At 27.4% G+C, this 20076-nt stretch overlaps 2 protein-coding genes across 2 annotated transcripts; both read right to left on the reverse strand.

The window, feature by feature from the left end:
- Positions 1-1052: 1052 nt before the first annotated feature.
- Positions 1053-3837, reverse strand: LOC135121132 (hexuronate transporter-like). The gene is made up of 17 exons (XM_064045443.1): positions 3577-3837; positions 3444-3525; positions 3327-3384; positions 3139-3202; positions 2953-3025; positions 2826-2885; positions 2551-2594; positions 2416-2494; positions 2256-2352; positions 2137-2197; positions 1934-2082; positions 1824-1872; positions 1700-1770; positions 1581-1644; positions 1426-1533; positions 1289-1366; positions 1053-1229 (listed from the first exon to the last, which is right to left on the reverse strand). The coding sequence occupies exons 1-11, from the start codon at positions 3775-3777 to the stop codon at positions 1981-1983; spliced, it is 921 nt and encodes a 306-aa protein (XP_063901513.1). The 5' UTR covers positions 3778-3837; the 3' UTR covers positions 1053-1229; positions 1289-1366; positions 1426-1533; positions 1581-1644; positions 1700-1770; positions 1824-1872; positions 1934-1980.
- A 7405-nt stretch (positions 3838-11242) lies between these two features.
- LOC135121135 (uncharacterized) lies at positions 11243-16139 on the reverse strand. Its single transcript, XM_064045446.1, has 11 exons — positions 16118-16139; positions 15965-16056; positions 15798-15868; positions 15699-15746; positions 15550-15623; positions 15447-15486; positions 14383-14426; positions 14192-14258; positions 13752-13849; positions 12303-12383; positions 11243-11314 (listed from the first exon to the last, which is right to left on the reverse strand). Exons 2-11 carry the CDS (start codon positions 16042-16044, stop codon positions 11243-11245), a joined length of 675 nt encoding a protein of 224 aa, XP_063901516.1. The 5' UTR covers positions 16045-16056; positions 16118-16139.
- Positions 16140-20076: the final 3937 nt, after the last annotated feature.

Consider the following 20076-nt stretch of genomic DNA (forward strand, 5'->3'; position numbering starts at 1 on the left):
ATTAATATTTCACATAAAACTCAGAGCAGAATAGATAAATTTAGAAACTTCTGTCCGTCAGACACAATTATAGGTATAGATATCGAAAAGAGAATCACATAGGCTATATAACCAAAAACAAAAAATTAAAAATTTATTAATTTAAAACAGGATAAGAAATGTAAGCTCTGTTATGAATCACTTAAATTAAAATTGTACGCAGGTAGCTTTAATAAGTTTTTAAAAATTATTTTTTGTGAATGAGTAACCACCGGCGAGTTAAGGTCAGTTAGGATTAACAATTAGTAAATATATTAATAGGCTATCCGTTTAGTTTAAATATGATTTATTATACTTTCACCAGTAACTTGGTTTTGACCGATATTTAACAATAACTAATTTAACTAGAGAGCTACACAATAAAATAACAGTTTATTACTATTCACGGTAAGATTCAAACGCTTTGGACAGTAAAGGGAGAAAAAAAAAAAAGGTTTGTGACCTTCATATGACCATTGCATAGATCTCTGGGAGTTACACTAGCCTTGATTCACCACTCACCTACGCCTAAAAACACAAAAAGCACATACCAATTTTTAGGTGTTACGGCAAACAAAAAAATTATTGATCAAAAGGGCATGAAACTATTAAATTATCTTAAATTAGGCATTTTTAAACACACATAATAACACGCGGTTTCTAGATTTAAAATGTTTAAGTCTTATGTCAGTAAAGGGTCGCTTCCTTGGTTTTGGCTCTCAGGGTAGGCGAGTGAACTGCAGTCAAGCCCTTATATCTTGTATTTTTCACTAAAGTTTAGTTTATACCACCTGTGGGTTACACAACGATTAAGGCATACGCTCTAATGATACTATGTACAAATGCTAAATGACAAGCATTTAAGTTAACATGACTAATTTATGTAGATATAACGCAGGTATCGTTAGTAAATCATTGTTTACTACCTATATTGTGAAAACTTTCTATAAAACTATATAGTTCCCCAAAAGTTGAACTTTATTAATATTAATCATAATTTAAGAACTGAAAAAAGAGTTATACAAAGCCAGTAAAGTAGTAGTGTCGCGCAAAATGCGACCGCTATATACAATTTAGGCCTAGAAAGCTCAGTTTCACTGGTGTTCATAACAGTTGCTTCTCTATTTTTTTTGGCAACCAGCCAAGCAACTAACAGCCACAGAGTGGCCGATAGGAGGTACGCCGTAGATATAGCAATTGTAAGAAGAAGTCTAAGTTTGTAAAGATAAGCAAAACTTGAATCCTAAAAATGGCGTGCTAGAACAATTACCGTGAGGGGATCATGTACTCCTTATCACCTATAGTTTCATTTTTGTATAAAGGAAACTTGGAGACAAGTTCGGGCCCGCTTTAGAGAAAAGATATATATGTCAGAAAAAATACATTTATGTATATACGCCCGGTAACCTCGCCCCTATGAGGGTCATAAAAGAAAAGTAAAGCGAAAAGGACATCCCGCTAAATTGCCTGTCGATGATATTATTGTAGAAGACGCTACAAACCCCTGATAAAAATCTTTAAGAAGCACTTATATATTAAACAAAAAAAAAAATTTAAAAAACCTCCCCAAACTTCAGCGAACAAATAAGAGAGCCCCAAACAAATCATGCTAATCGAAAAAGCAACCTTGTAAATGCCAGATCAGCGAAACAGCTAAAAAAAATATAATTACAGCACGTACATCTCTGCTGATACCGGGAATAGTGCTCGTGTATACAAGCCCGCATATAAATGGAATAGAAAAGAGAACACCTAATAAAAAGTAACTGCATAAAGATTAAGGCAGCGATGTAGAATTTATATACCTGCGCTGGAAACGTACAATGCAGCGTTACCGTAGCTAACGCGCAATTTCTAAATAACGAGAAATAAACCACTACAAGGATACAACTCTGCAAGCCGTATATATAAGCACTCTGGTGACAAGGGCGCCTAACGTGACCGATGAGAGACCGCACGTGGTCACCAGGGTTCCAAAAAGCCAGGGGTAGTACGGTCGTTGGTTGTGCCTGTTGAACTCGTAATCCAAGTAACTGTATATGTATGACCCGCAGACGTATCCCCCTGGAAGGGGTGGAAGCCATTATTAGCGGGAGCTTAATTCCAAAATTCAAGCACCTCCGCAGCAGAAAAAATCAACTCACCAAGTTCCCGAAGACCACCTGCAATTGGCATGATCCTGAGAAGAGAGCATAAAGGATAGACGCAGTAGTGAAGGCCAATATAAAAAGACGTACCAGCGGGGGGGAAAACTAAAGAGAAGTACGAACACGCGCCGAAAGTTAGCACCCAGGCCCATTGCTTCTGTACACTGAAAGTGAGGAAGTTCCTTAGCTGACGAAATTATGTAAAAAGGTGGTTAACTAACGGATTACAAAGATAGTCACGCCAGAATACCAGCCAGGAAGAAACTGAGGGGAAACGCAAACACCATTCCGGCGACTCCAAAACCCTTAAAAACGCTTCTCCAGCCGACCTATAAATAAACAGAACATAATAATTGGCTACAGGTGTCAATAAGAGGCTAAAAACCTTTGCTGCAAGGCCTCCTCCAATGGCTGCCGAGAGACCGTACCCTTGTTAAAAGGCAAGTATAAATTATTAGTAAACATTAAAAGGTTTTTAACTAGAAAGTGAACGTTAAAATAATAATCAGTCAGAAAAATATAAATAAGTCACCGCCCCTCCCACAAGAACTAAGAAATTTAAATAACTATGACGATATTAAGAATTCCTAACTGACAAGGAAGCGCACGATATACATAACTCGGTCTTATAAAAAAAATGAATATACAAAAGAACTCCACCAAGGTAAGGCCCGGCACTATAAATGGAGTGCGCCTGGCTTAAAAGATTCCCTGAAAGCCCTATTGAAAATGATTAAAATAGTATTCTTGTTAGCCTTATTTCTATTTAAAAAAATATAGATTTAACCTGAGTGACTAAATAAAGCTAAAGAAGCAGGGTCACAAAAACTTTGGGCGATTCCAAGAAGAATTCGACACGTCTTAATAGAATAAAATAATAGGTTTTTATTAAAAAATTTATATAAATTTTCTGCATAAAATTTTTGAAGTTGTCCAATAACTTTTTAAAGGCATTATAACGTACATAACTTACAAGCAGTAAGTAAAAATTAGAGCAAAAACCTGTACCAAAAGTAATAAGGGACCAAGACACTAAACTAGGAAGAAAAGAAATTAATAGTCACCAAGTGCCAAATAATTAATTTTTTTCTTAGAACAAAATAAGTACTGAACATTTTCTTATTATTAAGTAAACATATAGTACTATTGTTTCTTTAATACCTTAAAATTAGTATTAGAGAGGCTTTATAACGATCGACGGCCACACCAGCGGGAATACCTTGTGCAAAAGTGGGTGCCAAAGATGGGAAGCAAAGACCAGGAGATAAATAATAATACCGACTATCAAAAAGACTATACTAAAACCGTAACCAGCTGCGAATCCAAATTGCTCTTTAGTTACGTTTAACTCTTTCTGAAGCTATTACAAAATATTTTAATTTCAAAACAAAGAGGCGCATAAGTTAATTACTTGAGAGGCTAGGTGGACTAAAAGCCATCTAGATATTTGGTTGCTAACGTTAACTCCCAATATTGAAAAAGAGAAAAGGTAAAAAATATGCTTTCTAAATGAGAAAATCCAGGTCGATCCTCTAGACTCCTTTTCTTCTCTACACTCTTGGGCAGTCGTATTACTCTCTTTAACTTCAACTTTGATATCGCTCGCACTCATAACAACCCTGTGGCTTCATTCGCAAGTTAAAATGGTCAGCATCAACAGTGTCAAGTATTTAAAAAAGTCTTGGCCACAATACAACACGGTTAAAAAAGCGTAAAAATACTTTGGATTATCAAGGCCACCATCTAGCCTTTGAGTTTTTAATTAATCCCGAACATTTTAGACTTTCGCACATGTATAATATTGAGCCCTACCCTTTGCATATTATTTTTTACCCTTATCTAATGTACTTCTGAGGAGGCTTTTAGCTACAACTATTATGCGCTATCAAGTTGCCAGCAGCTCTCAGTAACGCATCAGCCACGCTCTTTATAGTTCTCGGAGTTCCGAACCCGAAAAGTAAACCGCATAAGTAAAGCTCTAAGGATAAATACAATGACAGTTAAAGCTTCTAATATAAAAACTGTTTGCAGCCAAAATGCTGGAAAATTAAAAAGTTGCCTCCTTTAAGTCACAACTTACGTTGCTCGCATTATTTCTATAACGAAAGGTAATTGATTATTAACTGAAATTGGTGATTTAAAAAAATATCAATTTAACATAATAAGGGTTTAAAACAATATACACGTTAAAATGTAACAAAAGATGTATAAGTAATATAATAGCCAGGATTGGAATTGTAATTATACCTGAGTGGTTGAATGATTGTCGCATATATATAATGTGGTGAAAACTGAATCTCCTAGGTAAAACTCACAATTTCTGGGGTAGGTATTTACGGGTACGTCTTTTTTAAACAACTTCATTAAAAAAGTAATTTGAATTTTTTATTTAACAGTTTAAACATATAATATTTGAGCTTAGCCTGAAAAAAGGATAATAATTTAAGTTGGATTCCGAAACAATTTTGGTATACAGTCAAAAGTACTAGGGTACCGCATGGTGCCCGTTAAAAGTAGCTTACTCTGTACTGACTCAACATTTGTGGTGGAGTATTGTCTACATGTGAGCGGTAATAGCTTATTAATGAAGTAGGTTTGGCCATTATTTATATTGCTTTACTTAAGTTGACTTTAATAACTATAAATATGAAAATATGCGACCTGGGACTACAGCAACTAACAAGACCTTGGGTCTAGCGCCTGGGGCCCCTTCTCCAGCTGAAAGTTTTTCAGCAGAATTGGGCAAAATTAGGCTTAACGGTAAGATTCAATATTATTTTGCTATCTATCAAAATTTCGGGACAGCCTTTGGGAGAATACACTGGGGGCAATACCGTCCTAACCTTCTGAAATAGAAGAATAGAGATTATGAGATTTAGGATATTTTACTAGTAGACCCAAGTATGTTGGTGTTAACTATAAGCCGGGTAAAAACAAAAATTAGGCTGGTAACGATATGCATTCCGAAAGCAGCATGTCAGTAATTAAAAATTTAAAGTTGTTCTCATGCTCCTGTTTCTTGCCTACTGTTTTCTTTCTAGTTTACTACATTTTCATACTCTATATTCAATTAATATCCTATGCTATAAACCTTTTTATGTCTTTACGGAGTTTTTGTTTAAACAATTTTTATGTTTCCTTCTACTTATTCTACTTTTTTATACACCCCTTATTTATAATTATTTTAGTTTTTTTCCCACCCTAGTTTTTTTTTAACCTCCTTTATATACCTTTTGCATTATCTACTTATCCAGTTAATTTACTTTTCACTAACAAGCAAGATTTATTTAGCCCTACAAATAAACCTTTTGTTTTCAATAAATAAATTAAAGGAAGGTTCATTTTGCACACAATGTCCAGCAATGGTGCATATCAAGATTTATATAAAAATGTATATAAAAAAGTATATTAAAGCATGTAATCTATTGACCAGTTTCGGTCGGTATTTACACCTTTACAAAAGGTCCAAATATCTTTCCATAGGTGTACAGTAAATTTAATTGAATCAGATGAAATTTTTTACTGTTTAGTTTGTATCCAATTAATAAGGCAGGTCAAATTATATTTTTATTGGTTGCTTCTAGGTTTCTGAGTGAATTAAACACAGATCATTTTACCTGCGAAAATTGAGGGTCAGTTTTGTGTTTTTTTTTTCTTGATTGTGTCTGTGTTTATATTTTTGAGTTTATATATGTGTTTTATGGTTGTGTACTTTGTACTTAATATATTACAGGATATGTGTTTGTAATGTTTATTTTAGTTTTCCTATTTGTGTTTTGTGTTTTCCGTATATTGTGTTTTAAATTGTGTCTTAGGTGATGTGTGTACTTTGCTATTGTGTTAGTGCTCGTGGGAAACCGTTAGGGTATTTAAACCTTTACTGACTGGTATCTAAACCTTTAAGCCCTTTAAAATTAATTTTAAACTAATGTATATATATAGAGAGAGAAGTACAGGTGTGACTAAAACAAAAAATCACTGAAAAAAAATTAACACAACAGCCGGTTTATCTTTCGTGGACCTTCATTATACACTAACAACTAAGCAATGAAAATCTATATAATATACCTAAAAAATTGCCTAAAAAGGGTATTTTGCGTCAAAACTTATGAACTGGATCTTTTCCTCAAAAGAAGCCAAGTAGACGCATATTACCAAATTTAGTTAATTATTTTTATAAACGAACTGCATCTCTCTTGTCTTTTTCTTTTAGATGCATTTGCGTTATAGTTTAATAGACACTACCTCTCTTCATATCAATTTCATTTTTTTAATCGCTACGTTTCACTCGAAAGACTGACGCGAGTGGGGGTCTGGACTTATAACAGGCAGTATATAGAAAGCACTTACCAAATTTAGAAATTTTGTTGTAAGCAAAATTTTGGCTCAAGTATCAAAACTTTTATTTAATTTAATTCTGCATGTCGTGTAATTCTTAAGACTAAACTCTAGCAGCTGCAATATAAATAATAAAAATGGTAGAATTAAAACTTTTTTTTTTTTAAGTTACATCACTCTACATTGGAAGAGCTTAATCCACAAGCGAGTACGCAATTTCTTTTTTAACACACTATAACTGATCAATTTGACTCTTACACGCGATGTTAAGCAATTTTTATATCTACCTTTTTTTTTTGATGTACGTGTATCCTTAAATAATACTATAGCTCATTTTACTAAAATAAATTTAGTTAACCGAAAGGGGTTCTAGCACTTAATAAAATCTAGTTCACGATTTATTTCGGTTTCTAAATCAATGAGCACCGGCTTCTTAACCCCATCCGCGGCAGTGTCTCACAGAGCTCGAACCTGGCCTCCAAATGCTCAAAAGATTTATTATTTCTTTCCTACTAAAATAAAATCGAAGAATTTAAAAAGGCAGCTATTAAAATCAAGTTTTTGTAATGTACAGTCTCCGCGTAGAAATTAAAGCTAAAATTTTAAAAGTCGAGGTCATGAGCAAAATTCACAAGCTTTTAATTTTATTTAAGAAACAATGAACTTGATCAGCAAAATCTGAAGATATATTATTAACCAAATCTAAAACAATGTTACGAAATTACGTCAGTAAAGAAATCTGAAGCGCAAGAGCTACCACGAGGAACACCCTAAGGCCATATTTTGATATCTGAGGCATATCTTCTAAAACCTGCTAACCATTAGGATCTTCTCTAAACAATTGGCTAACGAAATTCATTGAACGAGAAAGAGAAATAAATAATGATTGCTTTTTCACATAAATACCTTCTTTTATTCCATTAAATCATAGAATTAATACTGGATATAGAGTATGACAATAAGGTGACTGTTTATACGGTGATACCTGTACATTGGAACCACGCGCTGCGTAGTAGCTTAAAAAAAACTAGTCGTATATTGCGAAAAACATATTGATCATTCTCAAGATTGCAAAGTAGCTATCTTTGAAAGCAGCTTTAAAAATAATTTTACTTTCATAGGCAGGCTTAAGGATAAAATTTAGTGGTTATATTTAAAACGGCGAACTATATATCAAAAAAGAAGGAAATATTAGGAACAGAAAGGAAGAAATACACAGGGTTTATATACTATAAAAAAACAATACCACCATGATTAGTTCCTCTTTTATCTGCCACCATTAGTTATTCAAATCTCAAAAAAGTTCTAAAGAAACATTTATATGAACATACTATTTACTGTTGTTCTTCAGATGATACTAATTCGTGTATTAAAAGCTTTAAATATTTTTTTTTTTTAAAGAGTAAGATAAAAATAAGAATTTTTTTTATAATATTGTAAATCCCATAATAATAGTGTTATCGGCTTACTAGTATGCCCTAAGACGTTCCCTTTTATGATGGTATAAAGATTCTTAGTAGCTGATAATGAAAATTTAAGCGCCGTTACCACGATTTTTGCAAGAAACAATTAAAAGTTTGGTTTTCCGTGGTTAAATAAGCACATTAACTATATTAGAATATTTGAATTTAATGGAAGAACCTACATGGCCACAAGGGAGGAACTTAGAATAGACAAATTTAGTGACTTTGAAATTGAAAAGCTAATTAAAGATCTTAAAATGGGAGAGGTGTACTACTACTCCATTTACCTTTATGACACGCTATATATTTTAACAGTATGTCCACTCACAAAACCACCTGAACTAAGTTTTCAGGAGTGGAGTTATTTAAATACAATATAATTAAGCAAAATGAGTCATATTACTGATAAGTTGCAAGTTCCTTATCCTACAACTTTTACTATATGAGAAAATAAAAAGGTAGGATCTTAAAGGGTATTCTTTTATTAAAAAAGAATTGGGGCGTCGAATAAAATAGATACTAAAAATAAAATTGTTCTATATGTGTAGTTAATATAATTCACCACTATTATAGGCTGGACATCAATAGAAGTCCCATGCTAGCAACGTCAACTCTCAAGAGCCTTTAGTTTTTCTGCCCACTAAAGAATCCTAACCATTTGAGACCTTGGTAGGAGCCCGGACACTATAGCAGATTTTGAAAAAGTGGTATTTATTAAGATTGCGTAGAGCTTCCGATATAATTGTACATTTATTATTAAAGATTCAATAAGGAGGTAACTGTTCCAGAACTACTTGCAAATGGGTTTTAGCAGAAGTAGACCTAGAAACTCTTGAATGATTGGCGTAGACATAATTATGCTAGTCCAGTATATGCAATCGAACAAAATGGTAAGCCCACGAGGCCTATGTCGACTCCAGAATTTACGGACCTTTATAAAGTACTTTTGATACCCGTTTATTATTTTTCTAATGCAGTTTTATCGAACCATGAGTACAGCAGCTTGCAACTTGTCATTTCGCCCCGAGACTATAAGTAGTATTATGAGAGCGACTGGTGATAGGTCATAAGTAGGTTTCGGAATTAGTGAGTTTTTTTAGCCCACCGAAATAAAGAAAGAAAAAAAATGCAGTAATATAAAACCTGTTTTCTCCGAGATGCTAGCTCACGGGTAGCCGTAGAATGCATACGACCACCACACATCCCTGAAGCACTCGTCGTTGGTTATAAAATTTTGGCCATGTGGACTGTTAGTCAGCTAGGGGCTGTCGATGGAAACGTTACGGTAGTAGCCTCGGAACAAAATTTTTTCTTATCCATACTCCATTAAAGCATAAGGTGTTAGTTTAAGGACAGATTGATATAGCAACTTCACACACATATATATACCGCTGATTTCCTGGCGCGTTTTAAATGATGTTCGTCGAAAGCAAGCTCATACTACGGTGGTCAGTTTAACAAAGGGCATTTTAGGACATGTAAGCTAAAGACGATAACCTGGGGAGTATCTAATATTTTTAGGTTGGGCACGAGTGCCCACCAGTGTAGGCTCTTGCGAGAGTCATAGTAACCATCCTGAAGGAGTGAAAAAGCGGAAAATATCGGACCCGGAACCCGCCATTCTGCCTGGTGTGATGGAAAACCGCTAAAAACTACCACCAGGAGGGGCGACCTTAGGATTAAGACCCGAGACAGCCTAAAGACACCGGCTAGCACTACCGCCCGCCCGTTCACCCGATTACGGACTCTACACCCAGGGGGAGGGCCCTTTAATGTATTATTTTGATTTTTTCTTTTTTTTACTAACTTTTATAGAAGTTTAGAAGTAGTTAAAACTCAAAAGAAGATTTTGGTATAATTTTTCTATATCCACCAATGAGTAACCGGGAACACATCTACAACGCTATCTTCGAAGCGCGCATTACAGATATATATTGACCTTAAAAAGATTTTCTTATATCTACCATTCCTATAGGTGGGAGCTTGTATTGACCCCTCATAAGTATTGATAGGTCAAAAGTTCTTTACTTTTTAATAGAGGGTGCGGAACAGTCTAATAAACCTGTTATGTCAACTAAATGTTTTTCTTACAATTTGGATTCACACCGAATCTTATTAATAGATTTCAGTTGAATTATTTTTTATTTGCCGCAATGAATTTCGTGTCTCTAATTCATTATTTTTGGTGTAAATATATACATAAAATTTTTTCTTTAGCTCTATTTTTTTGCCCGTATTTGCTCGCTGGGCGTTTTACTTTTTGCTCGTTTATCGTCTACCGTCTGGCAACTTAAAGGAGACTCGCAAAAGTTCCGTTAAAATAAAAACCTTGTAGAAAGATTTTAGTTAAAGAACCTACAAAAATCTCAACACGTTTTACTTCCTTTACTGTTATATGCAGCACTATAAAATAATTGCAAGAGCTACGAGATATGAGGTCAAACTACCAAATTACTACAGAATTTACACAAAAATGTACCATAACGTCCATTTTGATAACATATCTGTATATTTTCATTGAGTTTTGCATAGTAAAAAATTATAGTAATTTTTAAAACGAAAAAAAAAAAATCAAAACACATGAAATCATTAAAACTTACAAACAAACAATTTTTTTAATTATTAATATTTAATAAAAAAATTACCAACAAAATTTACTATAATTTCAATCTAATACTTTTTGGTAAAATAGAATTTTATAAAAATAATTAGAGAAACTTAAAAAAATTAATTTAAAAATTTATTAAAAATCTAAAAAAAATTAACGTTAAAATTTATAACTTCAAATAAAGTTGACCTTAATAAAAAAATTAGAGTGTATTTAGTAAACTTAAAAAAAAATTTAAAATTAATTAATCCTTAAATTTTATATAACTTTTTTAAAAGTAACCAAGTTTAGCCGAAATACCTGTTGATAATAAATAAATTTCTTCTGAATTAATTATAAGTTTATAAATGAATTTAAAATTAATTTAGTTACTACAAAAATAATTAAAATTCAGTTGAAAATTTTATTAAATAAAAAAAAATAAAAAATAAAAAAAATTTTTTTAACCGTTATCAACTCTAAACAACTTTTGCTAAAATATAAATTTCTTAATACTACAAAAATTGATTAATTAATAATTATATAAAAAATATAAATATTTCTTGAACTTTTAAGGAAAAAACTTAACGTTTGGCCGAATTAAAAAAAAATTAAAAATTAAAAAACTCAAATTTTAGCTATTATCATAATTTAACAACTTCAAACTTTATTAAAATTTCAAAATTAATTTAATGTAAATCGTCGTCGTCTCCAGTTCCATAATATTTTTCGCCAAAATTTCCAACACCAGGAACCGTAAACTTTAAAAAAAAGCAAGAAAAAATTTATAAATAATTTAAAAATATTAAACAATGAAACGTAAAAAGTGCTACTACTGAATCAATGAAAAATATATATATAAAAAATTAAACAATAAAACTATAAAAAGTACTTCATCCAAACCTAAAAAAAGTGAAAAATGAAATATATATTTTAACAGTGGAAGTTATATAAAAAATATTCCATTCATATTAATAAAAAATAATTATTAAATTAAAATTTAAATAGAATAACTTTAAAAAAAGTACTCGAAGCGATTAAGAAAAATAATAAATTAAAATTAAAATTAAATCATGAACTACAAGAAAAAGTAATTCATTTTAATTAAAATAAATTAAAAATTAAATTAAATATTAAGCGATAAAACTTTAAGGAATGTACTCCAACCAAATCAAAAAAAAATAAAAAAAAATAAAAAAAAATAAAAAAAAATATAAATTAATAAAAAATGTAAACATGTACTCCATTCGATTCTAAAATTTTAAAAATTAAACAAAAAAAAATATAAAAAAGTATTTCATTGAAAAAGAAAAAATAAAAAGTAAATTATAAATTAAAAAAAAATTATTACTATTTTTCATATATTATTATTACTATTATTATTTTTATCTATTATTTATTATTGATTATTAGTTAATTAGTTTTTTTCTTTAGATTTTAATTTAAACGAAGTGAACTTTAAGAAAAGTACTCCAACCGAATCAGAAAAAAAAATATAAAATAAATTAAAAAATTAAACTCAAAAAATAATAAAAATACAGTAAAAATATAAAAAGTTACAATAATAAAAAAGTAAAAATAATAATAATAAACTTTAAAAAGTTAATATAATATATTAAATAATTATAGAAAGTTATAATAATAATAATAATAATAAAGTTAAAGAAAATTATAATAAAATTCAAAAAAGTTATACTAATAAAAGAAAATACAATATTTATAATTTAACAAAAAATATAAAAAACGAACCCCTTCTGCATCTATCCCTTCATCAATACTACAAGTGACTATATAAACCTCGGGATGGCTATCAAGTAGTTTTTTAATTCCCTTATTAAATAACGATTATTATAGTAATAAACTTTTAAAATCTTAATTATAAGTAAAAATTATTATATATAATATAAAAGTTAAATTTTATAAATATTATTAAAAAAATTCCAAAAAATATATAATTTAATATATAAAAAATTAGAAAACTAATTTAGTTATAAACTAGTTGAAAGTTTAAAAATAATTAAAATTTAATAAAAAGGATACAAACTTCAACTTTTTAAAATTTGGAAAAAATTTTTATTTTAAGGAAATACTTTTAATGTTATTCGTAAATACAATATTTAGTTTGATGGTGTAAATAAACTTAATAATAAATAGAGCAAAAATAAATTACAAAAAGAGCAATAAATATTAAAAAAAAAGTTATTTAAATTAAATAAATATAAATAATTCAAAGAAGTTTAAATATTTAATATAAAATAAATAAAAACTTTATAAAAACCATAAGTTTATTAATAAATCAAAATTGTTATAATTATAATAAATAACAAAAAGTATAAAATAGTAAACTTCAGTAGCAACGAAAATGCCGAGCACGAATTCAAAAGTATGCAAATTTACATTAAAAAAAATTAAAAAGCCCATTATTTACAATAAAAATAAATATATAATCAGATTTATAAGAATATAAGAAAATATGTAATAAAAGTTAAATAAAATTCAGAAATATTTAAAATGTAGTAATTATAATGTAAAACTATAATCTTCAAAAGTTAACTCGATTAATAAAACTTTAATCAAATCTATATAATAAAAATAATTCCAAATAAGCAAAAAAATATATATATAAAAAATTAAAATTAAATTTTAATTATAAGAGTTAAAAAAATTTATATCTATAAAATATAAATTTTGTAATATTAATTTTTTTTAAATAAATAATCAAAGTAAAATCTATAGTTTAATAAAAATTGTATTTCAAAAAAAATTTGTAAAATTTATTACAATAAAAGTTTTAAAAAATTTTTAAATATATAAAAACTAATATTAATATTGGTTTGCTATATAGTTTTTTATATCAATTTATTACTAGTAATATATCTGAGTTTGGTTAATATATTTATTAAATAATAAATAAATTTGAAAAATTGTTAAAATTATAAATATTTTTATTTAATATAGAAATTATATGAAATTTATTACCAAAAAAAAGTTGTATAAAATTCTACATATATAAAAAATAAAAATATAATTAAAATTTAACTCAAAATTAAATATTTACTTATTATTAGTAAATATTTATTAAAAGTTTATTAACTGTATTTGTATTTTCAAATAAATTTTTATCATAAACAAATTAAATTCAAACGAACATAAAAATTTTCAAACCCAATTTTTAATAAATTTATATTAAAAATTTACCTCTGGCGTGGCTATAAGATTTAAAAATATAATCTGATTTTCAGGAACACCACTTTCTAGAAGAACTTCTACAGCGCGGCAAACCGAGCCTCCAGTAGCTAAATTTAAAAAATATATATTTTTTATCTTGATTTCTTTATCTTTTATTTTTTAATTTAATTATTTTTAATGAAAAAAATAAATTTATTAAAATTTTCAAAAAGCTAGACTTTGAAAGGTTTTTCAATATATAAGTTAATCCAAGTTTTTTATATATTAATGAATAGATAAAAATATTAATATAAAAAATTTTATAAATCATAAAACAAAGTTTTAATACTAAGTATTTGTTAATAATAATATTATTGGTTATAACAATTCTTTAAAAAGTTTTTAATAATAATAATTATGAAATGAATATAAAAAACGCACCAAGCAAAATAATTATATATAAAAAGAACCAATCATTGGATCCATTAAAAATACATGACGTTGAGCAATATCGCGAGGAAATTTGCAATAATACAACTATTATAATTATAATTATAATTATTACTATTATTACCAATATTATTATTAATATCAATATTACTATTATAATTACTATCAAGTCTTATTAATAATGTTATTAATAATAATTATAGTAATAAACCTGATGTTTCATAGTATTGCTTTGTTTCTTAATTATAATTTTTCCTATAATTTATAAATTATTAAACATAAAAAAATGGTTTAATACGAAAATACTCAAAAATAATTATAGTTATATAAAATGTAAAGCGACAGTGCACGTGAATAGTCAAAGAATTAAGTATTATAAGTTATATAAAAATGTTATTATAATAAAATAAACAATATTACACGTGGATAACCCTCAAGGGTTAGAAATTAAAATATATTGTTATTTCTATAAACAACAGCGCACGTGATTAACCCTCGAGGGTTTAACATCCTTCCAGGAAATTTACTGTTATAAGTTTTATAAATATTATTCAAAATTTTTATAGTATTAAAATTCGGAATGTCTCGTCAAAACTTTATAATTTTGTAAAATTTAAATTTAAAGATTTCTAGGTCAATATAAGAAATTTAAAATTATAAAATAATCAATAAATATTTTAAAAGAATTGGTTTAAAAATAAAAGTTAACAAATAAATTCTTCATATATATTATCCTTTTTAAATAAAGTAAAATAGATAACAACGAGAAAAACATTATTAATAGTTATTTATAACTTATTTTCTATAAATACCTTTATATGACAAACTTTTAATTAAAATATAAATTTAAGTTAACTAAAAATAATATAACAATTTTTATATTTATTATTATATAAATTTATTTTACGTAATATCTAAAAAAAGTTATTAACCTGATTTATATTGTTAAGCCAAACTTTTTAAAAATAAAAAGAATGAAAGAAAAAATAATTACAAACTTCAAGATAATATTTTATTAATTAATTTAATTAAATAATTAATAAGTTTGAAGTTTAGTAAATATTAAAAATTTTTAATAAATAGTATACTAGTAAAGATAGAAACAATTATGTATCCAAGATAAGAAAAAAAAATTTTAAACTTTCCATTATTACTAAAAATTCAAATAAATTTAACAACATATATATTTCAACAATAACAAATAACAATCTATTAAAAAAAACAAATTATTAATAAAAGTTCTTTTAAACTCATTAAAATAAAAAGTAAATTAACCTATTCGAATATTGCGACAACAATCTCTTAACGCTCTCTCCTATTAATTTTAATTCTATTAAGAATAATAATAACGTGAAGACTTATACTAAAATCTGCTTACCATCGATTCTCCCGAACACATAATGCTTACACCACAGATACGGCCCTTAAAACCGACTCCCTCATACAATGCTCCTAAAAAATACAACAAAAAAAGTTATATTTAAAAAAAAAGAATTTATAATTATAATTTTAAATTTAAAAAAAAACCTGTAGGAGTTTCTACTACTTTATCCTCGTAAGGAAGAAGATTGAGGCCTTTCAAAAAATTGTAAAAATGTTTTATATAGTAACCAAATAAAAAGTAACCTTCCTCGACTAAAAGACGAATTAAGCGATCAGAATAAAAAATAAAGTCGCTCCTCGAAGTTTCTTTAGATCTATAATACACGTTGAATTATTTAATAAAAATATAAAAAAAAAGAGGAATGCCTAACAACGTGATATGATAATAAATAAATAAAAGTTTAATAAGCCTTATAATAGTTTGTATTTCTACAATTTGCTTAGTTTGCTTGAGAACTCGTACATGAGAGTTGTACGTTTCCTCATTCATTAGGTTCGCTGGCTAAAATATAAGAGAAAATTAACAAAAATAATAATACTCAAAAAAATTATAATAATAATACTCCCGATACATCGTGAACAGTCATGTCATGTAACTTGTAGTAACTGCAGAAAACTTGCCTTCGGGTGCATTTTAAAAACGAACCATTTAATTGATGCAAAATAACTTAACGGTAGCCAATTGATAGAGACCGTCAACATTTTACTCAATTTTCAAGTTTAACTGTAACGAGCAAACATTACTGTAAAAAAGTAATTTTTTCAAAAAATAACTTAACTGAAACAGAAAATTTTTATTTGCAGTACAAGGTTTAATTTACTTTTTAAGTCTGCTCACCTCTCTACTTTTTTATTTTAAATTTAATTATCATTATACATTTGTATCTACTCTAAATTTTTTTAATATTATTACATATATTAAAAACTAATTTTAACTGAGTACTGGTTAACTATACAAGTTTTTAGATTTAAATTCTAACCAATGTTTTGTTAGAATTTTATACTTATGAAGCTAATCACCAATCAACTGTTTTAATAATCCTTGGAAGCACACAGTAATAGTTTTTTGTGTTTTTAGATATTAACCTTAAACTCTCACTGAGTGGTGAAAGTTCAATAAACCATTTTTACTATTATTTTTATAACGTCTTAACTATAGTCGCTTCAGCAAAATTTTAACAATCCGGAAGCTGCTTTACAGATTTAAAATAATTTTTTAACTAAGTTATAATAATTTATTTTTATAGGCTTATATGGAAACTTCTTGTGAGGCACAGGGTATTTTGATTATAAAAAAAAATTTACGGTTAGAAGATATTACTTATTTTTTAGTGTGCCTTATTAATTTTATTAATTTATTAAATATAATAAAGCCCACTAGGAGTTTAACTGCTTATTTCTTTTGTTGCTGCCGATGCAGTTGAAATTTTATTGATTTCAAACTAACACGAAATAATCTAGTTTTTAAGTGAACAAATTGTAGTTAAAACATAGAAAGAGCCTGAACAAAGTATATATGTTTTGACCAAGATGTTAAAGTATTTATATCATCAAGTGGTTTTTTGCTTAAACTTAAACATCTTCAACCTTAAGTGATTTCGGTCTTTTTGGAAAACTATACATCAATCTACCATTGGGCATTTGTGATAACCTTTGGTTTTAAAAAAATGTTTAGGGGTTTCCGATTGTTACTTAAAGGAATTGCACTATTTGGATAAAGCTTATTTGGTGAGTTAGTTAGAGATGTATAATAGATAGTAAAGAGACCTGTTGGATAAGCACTATTCTAAAATAAAAGATTCTAGTAAAGCACTAATCTTTAGTTTTAATTTAAGTGTAGTTACGGTTTAACACAAGATAGTTATGAGTCATGTAACCCTCGATTCGCCAATATTTAAGGTAGGCTTCGCTTCGAAGATGAGAGAAATAAAGCACTAATACTTTAGCAAAAAACCTAGCGGGTTACCTTCATGGTAGTCAAGACTAAAGGCAAGAGGGCCAAAGCAAAGGCATTGATAGCCAAAAAATCTACACCTATAAATGATGCTCGCAGTAAAGTTTAGTTTCACCCATGAGTATTAACGTTAACCTTAAATGCCTTACGTCTTATAATAACTTATTCAACTTTACTTATGGTCAATTAGCTCCAAAGGTTCCACCTTCTCACTTCTAAGAATAAAATAAATACAGTAGGTGATTTCAGTTAGTATATCTACAACGCCGAGAAAAAAAGAAACCAACTCAGACAAACCGTAATCTTGGATGATTGTGGACAAGCGACTTTGTGAGCCTGAAATGATGAAACCTGTATAACTGAAAGATGTTCTAGAACCTACCACAATTCTATAAACAAATAAACAAGTAAATTAAAAATGAAACTTCCAAAGCGTGGCAAACTGGTTTGAAAATTTTGCAGTTCAATACTTGGAAACTTTATTTTTCTCAAAGTGGATCTTTTCAAAGCACACTTCGTTTAGCAAAATGGTGATAAGAAAATAATATAAAAAGTAGTGGGAGATAATGCTTATTATTTCTCTTTTACTTAAATAATTTGTTACAGCTAGCCATTTCAGTAAAAAGTCGGTGTATATAATAAGAAGCTTAAATATTGTTAACCTATTAATATATATATTTTTCTCACTTTTAGTATTTTTTTCCCCTAAAGGTACCCTGCTGTAGTGTTTTTTCTCTATTGTTTGTTTAGAGCAAAGTTTTTTCAAAAATATTTTTAGTGAGATTTGTTATTAAACTACTTTAAAATAAAAAGACATTCTAATAAGAGATAAAATAGTGGAATTACGTAATTTAAATATATAACAGTCGTCAAGAGATCCTCTTCCGCGTAATCGCCTTTTATTTATTAAAACTTTCCTTCGATTTTTAAGGGGTTCTATCAAGACTTCTAAAGATGTTTTATTGCTTGTTATAAGAAAAGTAAAAATTTATTAAAAACTTTTTTTAAGTGAGTGTTTTTTGTATATATCTATCAAAAATAATTTTTTTTTCAATCACTTATAATTTCTATTTTCATTTTCATCCCAAAGTTAAACTTTTTAATTATACAAGCTAAACTTTTGAACCACTCTTTCGTTTTTATCTTTGCGCTCTTCCCATTAATTTATTTTTTATATTTTTTTCAAAGTTGAAGTTAATTTTTAACAGACTCAGTATCGTTATAATTTTCTTATGATACTTTTTTAGCTAAAGAATTATAAAAATTTAATCATAAAATTGAATTAATTCATTAAATTAGATAAACGAACTTTTTTCCCTACTAGTTAATATTTTATTTTAATTGCAAGTTTTTTTTTCCCCATTAATATATAATTTTATACTTTTACTGACTTTAGCTAATTTTTATCCTTTACTGACTTTATATAATTTTATTAAAAATCGAAGCTTATTATAATACCATAAATTCATTATTTTCTTATATGCGCAAAAGATAAATTTGTCAATTTTTGATGCCCAATTTTATTTTTAATATTTTCTTATGCGCGTTTTAAATTAAGAAACTATTAGTAAAGTCCAGTCATTTCTAACCCTTTTAAAATATTTTAAAACATTGATTCGAAATCGATTAAAATTTTTAATAATATAGATGAGATTGTATATTTTATTAAATCTACCACCTTTATTTACACAAGTCAAGTGAGGATCTGCATTATAAATGCGCTTTGTGAAAAATAAGTTTTATTGGACTACTAACGGAGAGCGCCAAAAGAAATCTATTGATAAAAAAATATATAAAATTAGTAAAAAAAATTTACAATAAATTAAAAATAAATTTTATTTTATCCATTAATAATAATAATTTCCTGTAACATATGTAGCCAAAAGGGAGTTTTATTTGTATCGAAAAGTTTTTTGATAGGTCCTCATTATCGCCAACGAGCCAATAGATTTTATGAGTAGAGTAAAAAAATTTTGTATCAGTCAATAGGTTCCATGCAAGCTGTAAACTATTGACTTTGCAATGTTCTTGAATAATTTATTAATTACAATATATTTCAAAATATAAAAAGTAAAAAAGTGGAAAATTATATTTTTATAATTATTTCTAATTATTATTATAAAAATATTAAAATCTATAATAATAATAATAATTTCTTTCAAGTAATTATTAAATTCAATAAATTTAGATAAACTCTTTTCTTTTAAAAAGTTTTATACAATAATTTTTTTAGTTTAGTAATTTTTTTTACTTGCTATTAGTTTATTAGTCCGTGTTACTTATACAGTTATAGAAGATTTTTTTACTTATTGTTATCAATAACGTAATTGCTATTAGTTTATATTTTTACTAAAAAAATAATACTGTAGTTTTTACTATATATTTTCTTAATTAGTTTATATATATATATTAAAAGTTTATTTACTTTTTATTAATATTTATTGTTTATTTTTATATAATAAAAAAGTATTTTCACTTATAATTAGTACCATTATTAATTTTTATTTATAGTTATTATATTTTTATAATAGAAAATATATATACTAAGGCAAATAAAGAAACCTTGAT

Source organism: Zophobas morio, unplaced genomic scaffold (genome assembly GCF_036711695.1).
Source record: "Zophobas morio isolate AGI-343-1 ecotype UQ-CSIRO unplaced genomic scaffold, CSIRO_AGI_Zmor_V1 ptg000504l, whole genome shotgun sequence".
In the NCBI taxonomy this organism is placed as follows: domain Eukaryota; kingdom Metazoa; phylum Arthropoda; class Insecta; order Coleoptera; family Tenebrionidae; genus Zophobas; species Zophobas morio.

Bases quoted from the DNA above. Each gene is read 5' to 3' on its own strand.
- LOC135121135 (XM_064045446.1), bottom strand. From the start codon at position 16,044: ATGAATGAGGAAACGTACAACTCTCATGTACGAGTTCTCAAGCAAACT. The intron at 15,869-15,964 runs GCTTATTAAACT...CGTGTATTATAG, and splicing joins GAAATACAAACTATTATAAG to ATCTAAAGAAACTTCGAGGA. The intron at 14,427-15,446 runs GTTAATTTACTT...TATAAATTATAG, and splicing joins TTGTCGCAATATTCGAATAG to GAAAAATTATAATTAAGAAA.
- LOC135121132 (XM_064045443.1), bottom strand. From the start codon at position 3,777: ATGAGTGCGAGCGATATCAAAGTTGAAGTTAAAGAGAGTAATACGACT. The intron at 2,886-2,952 runs GTTAAATCTATA...CATTTTCAATAG, and splicing joins AGCTTTATTTAGTCACTCAG to GGCTTTCAGGGAATCTTTTA. The intron at 2,353-2,415 runs GTATTCTGGCGT...TAATTTCGTCAG, and splicing joins CCTCAGTTTCTTCCTGGCTG to CTAAGGAACTTCCTCACTTT.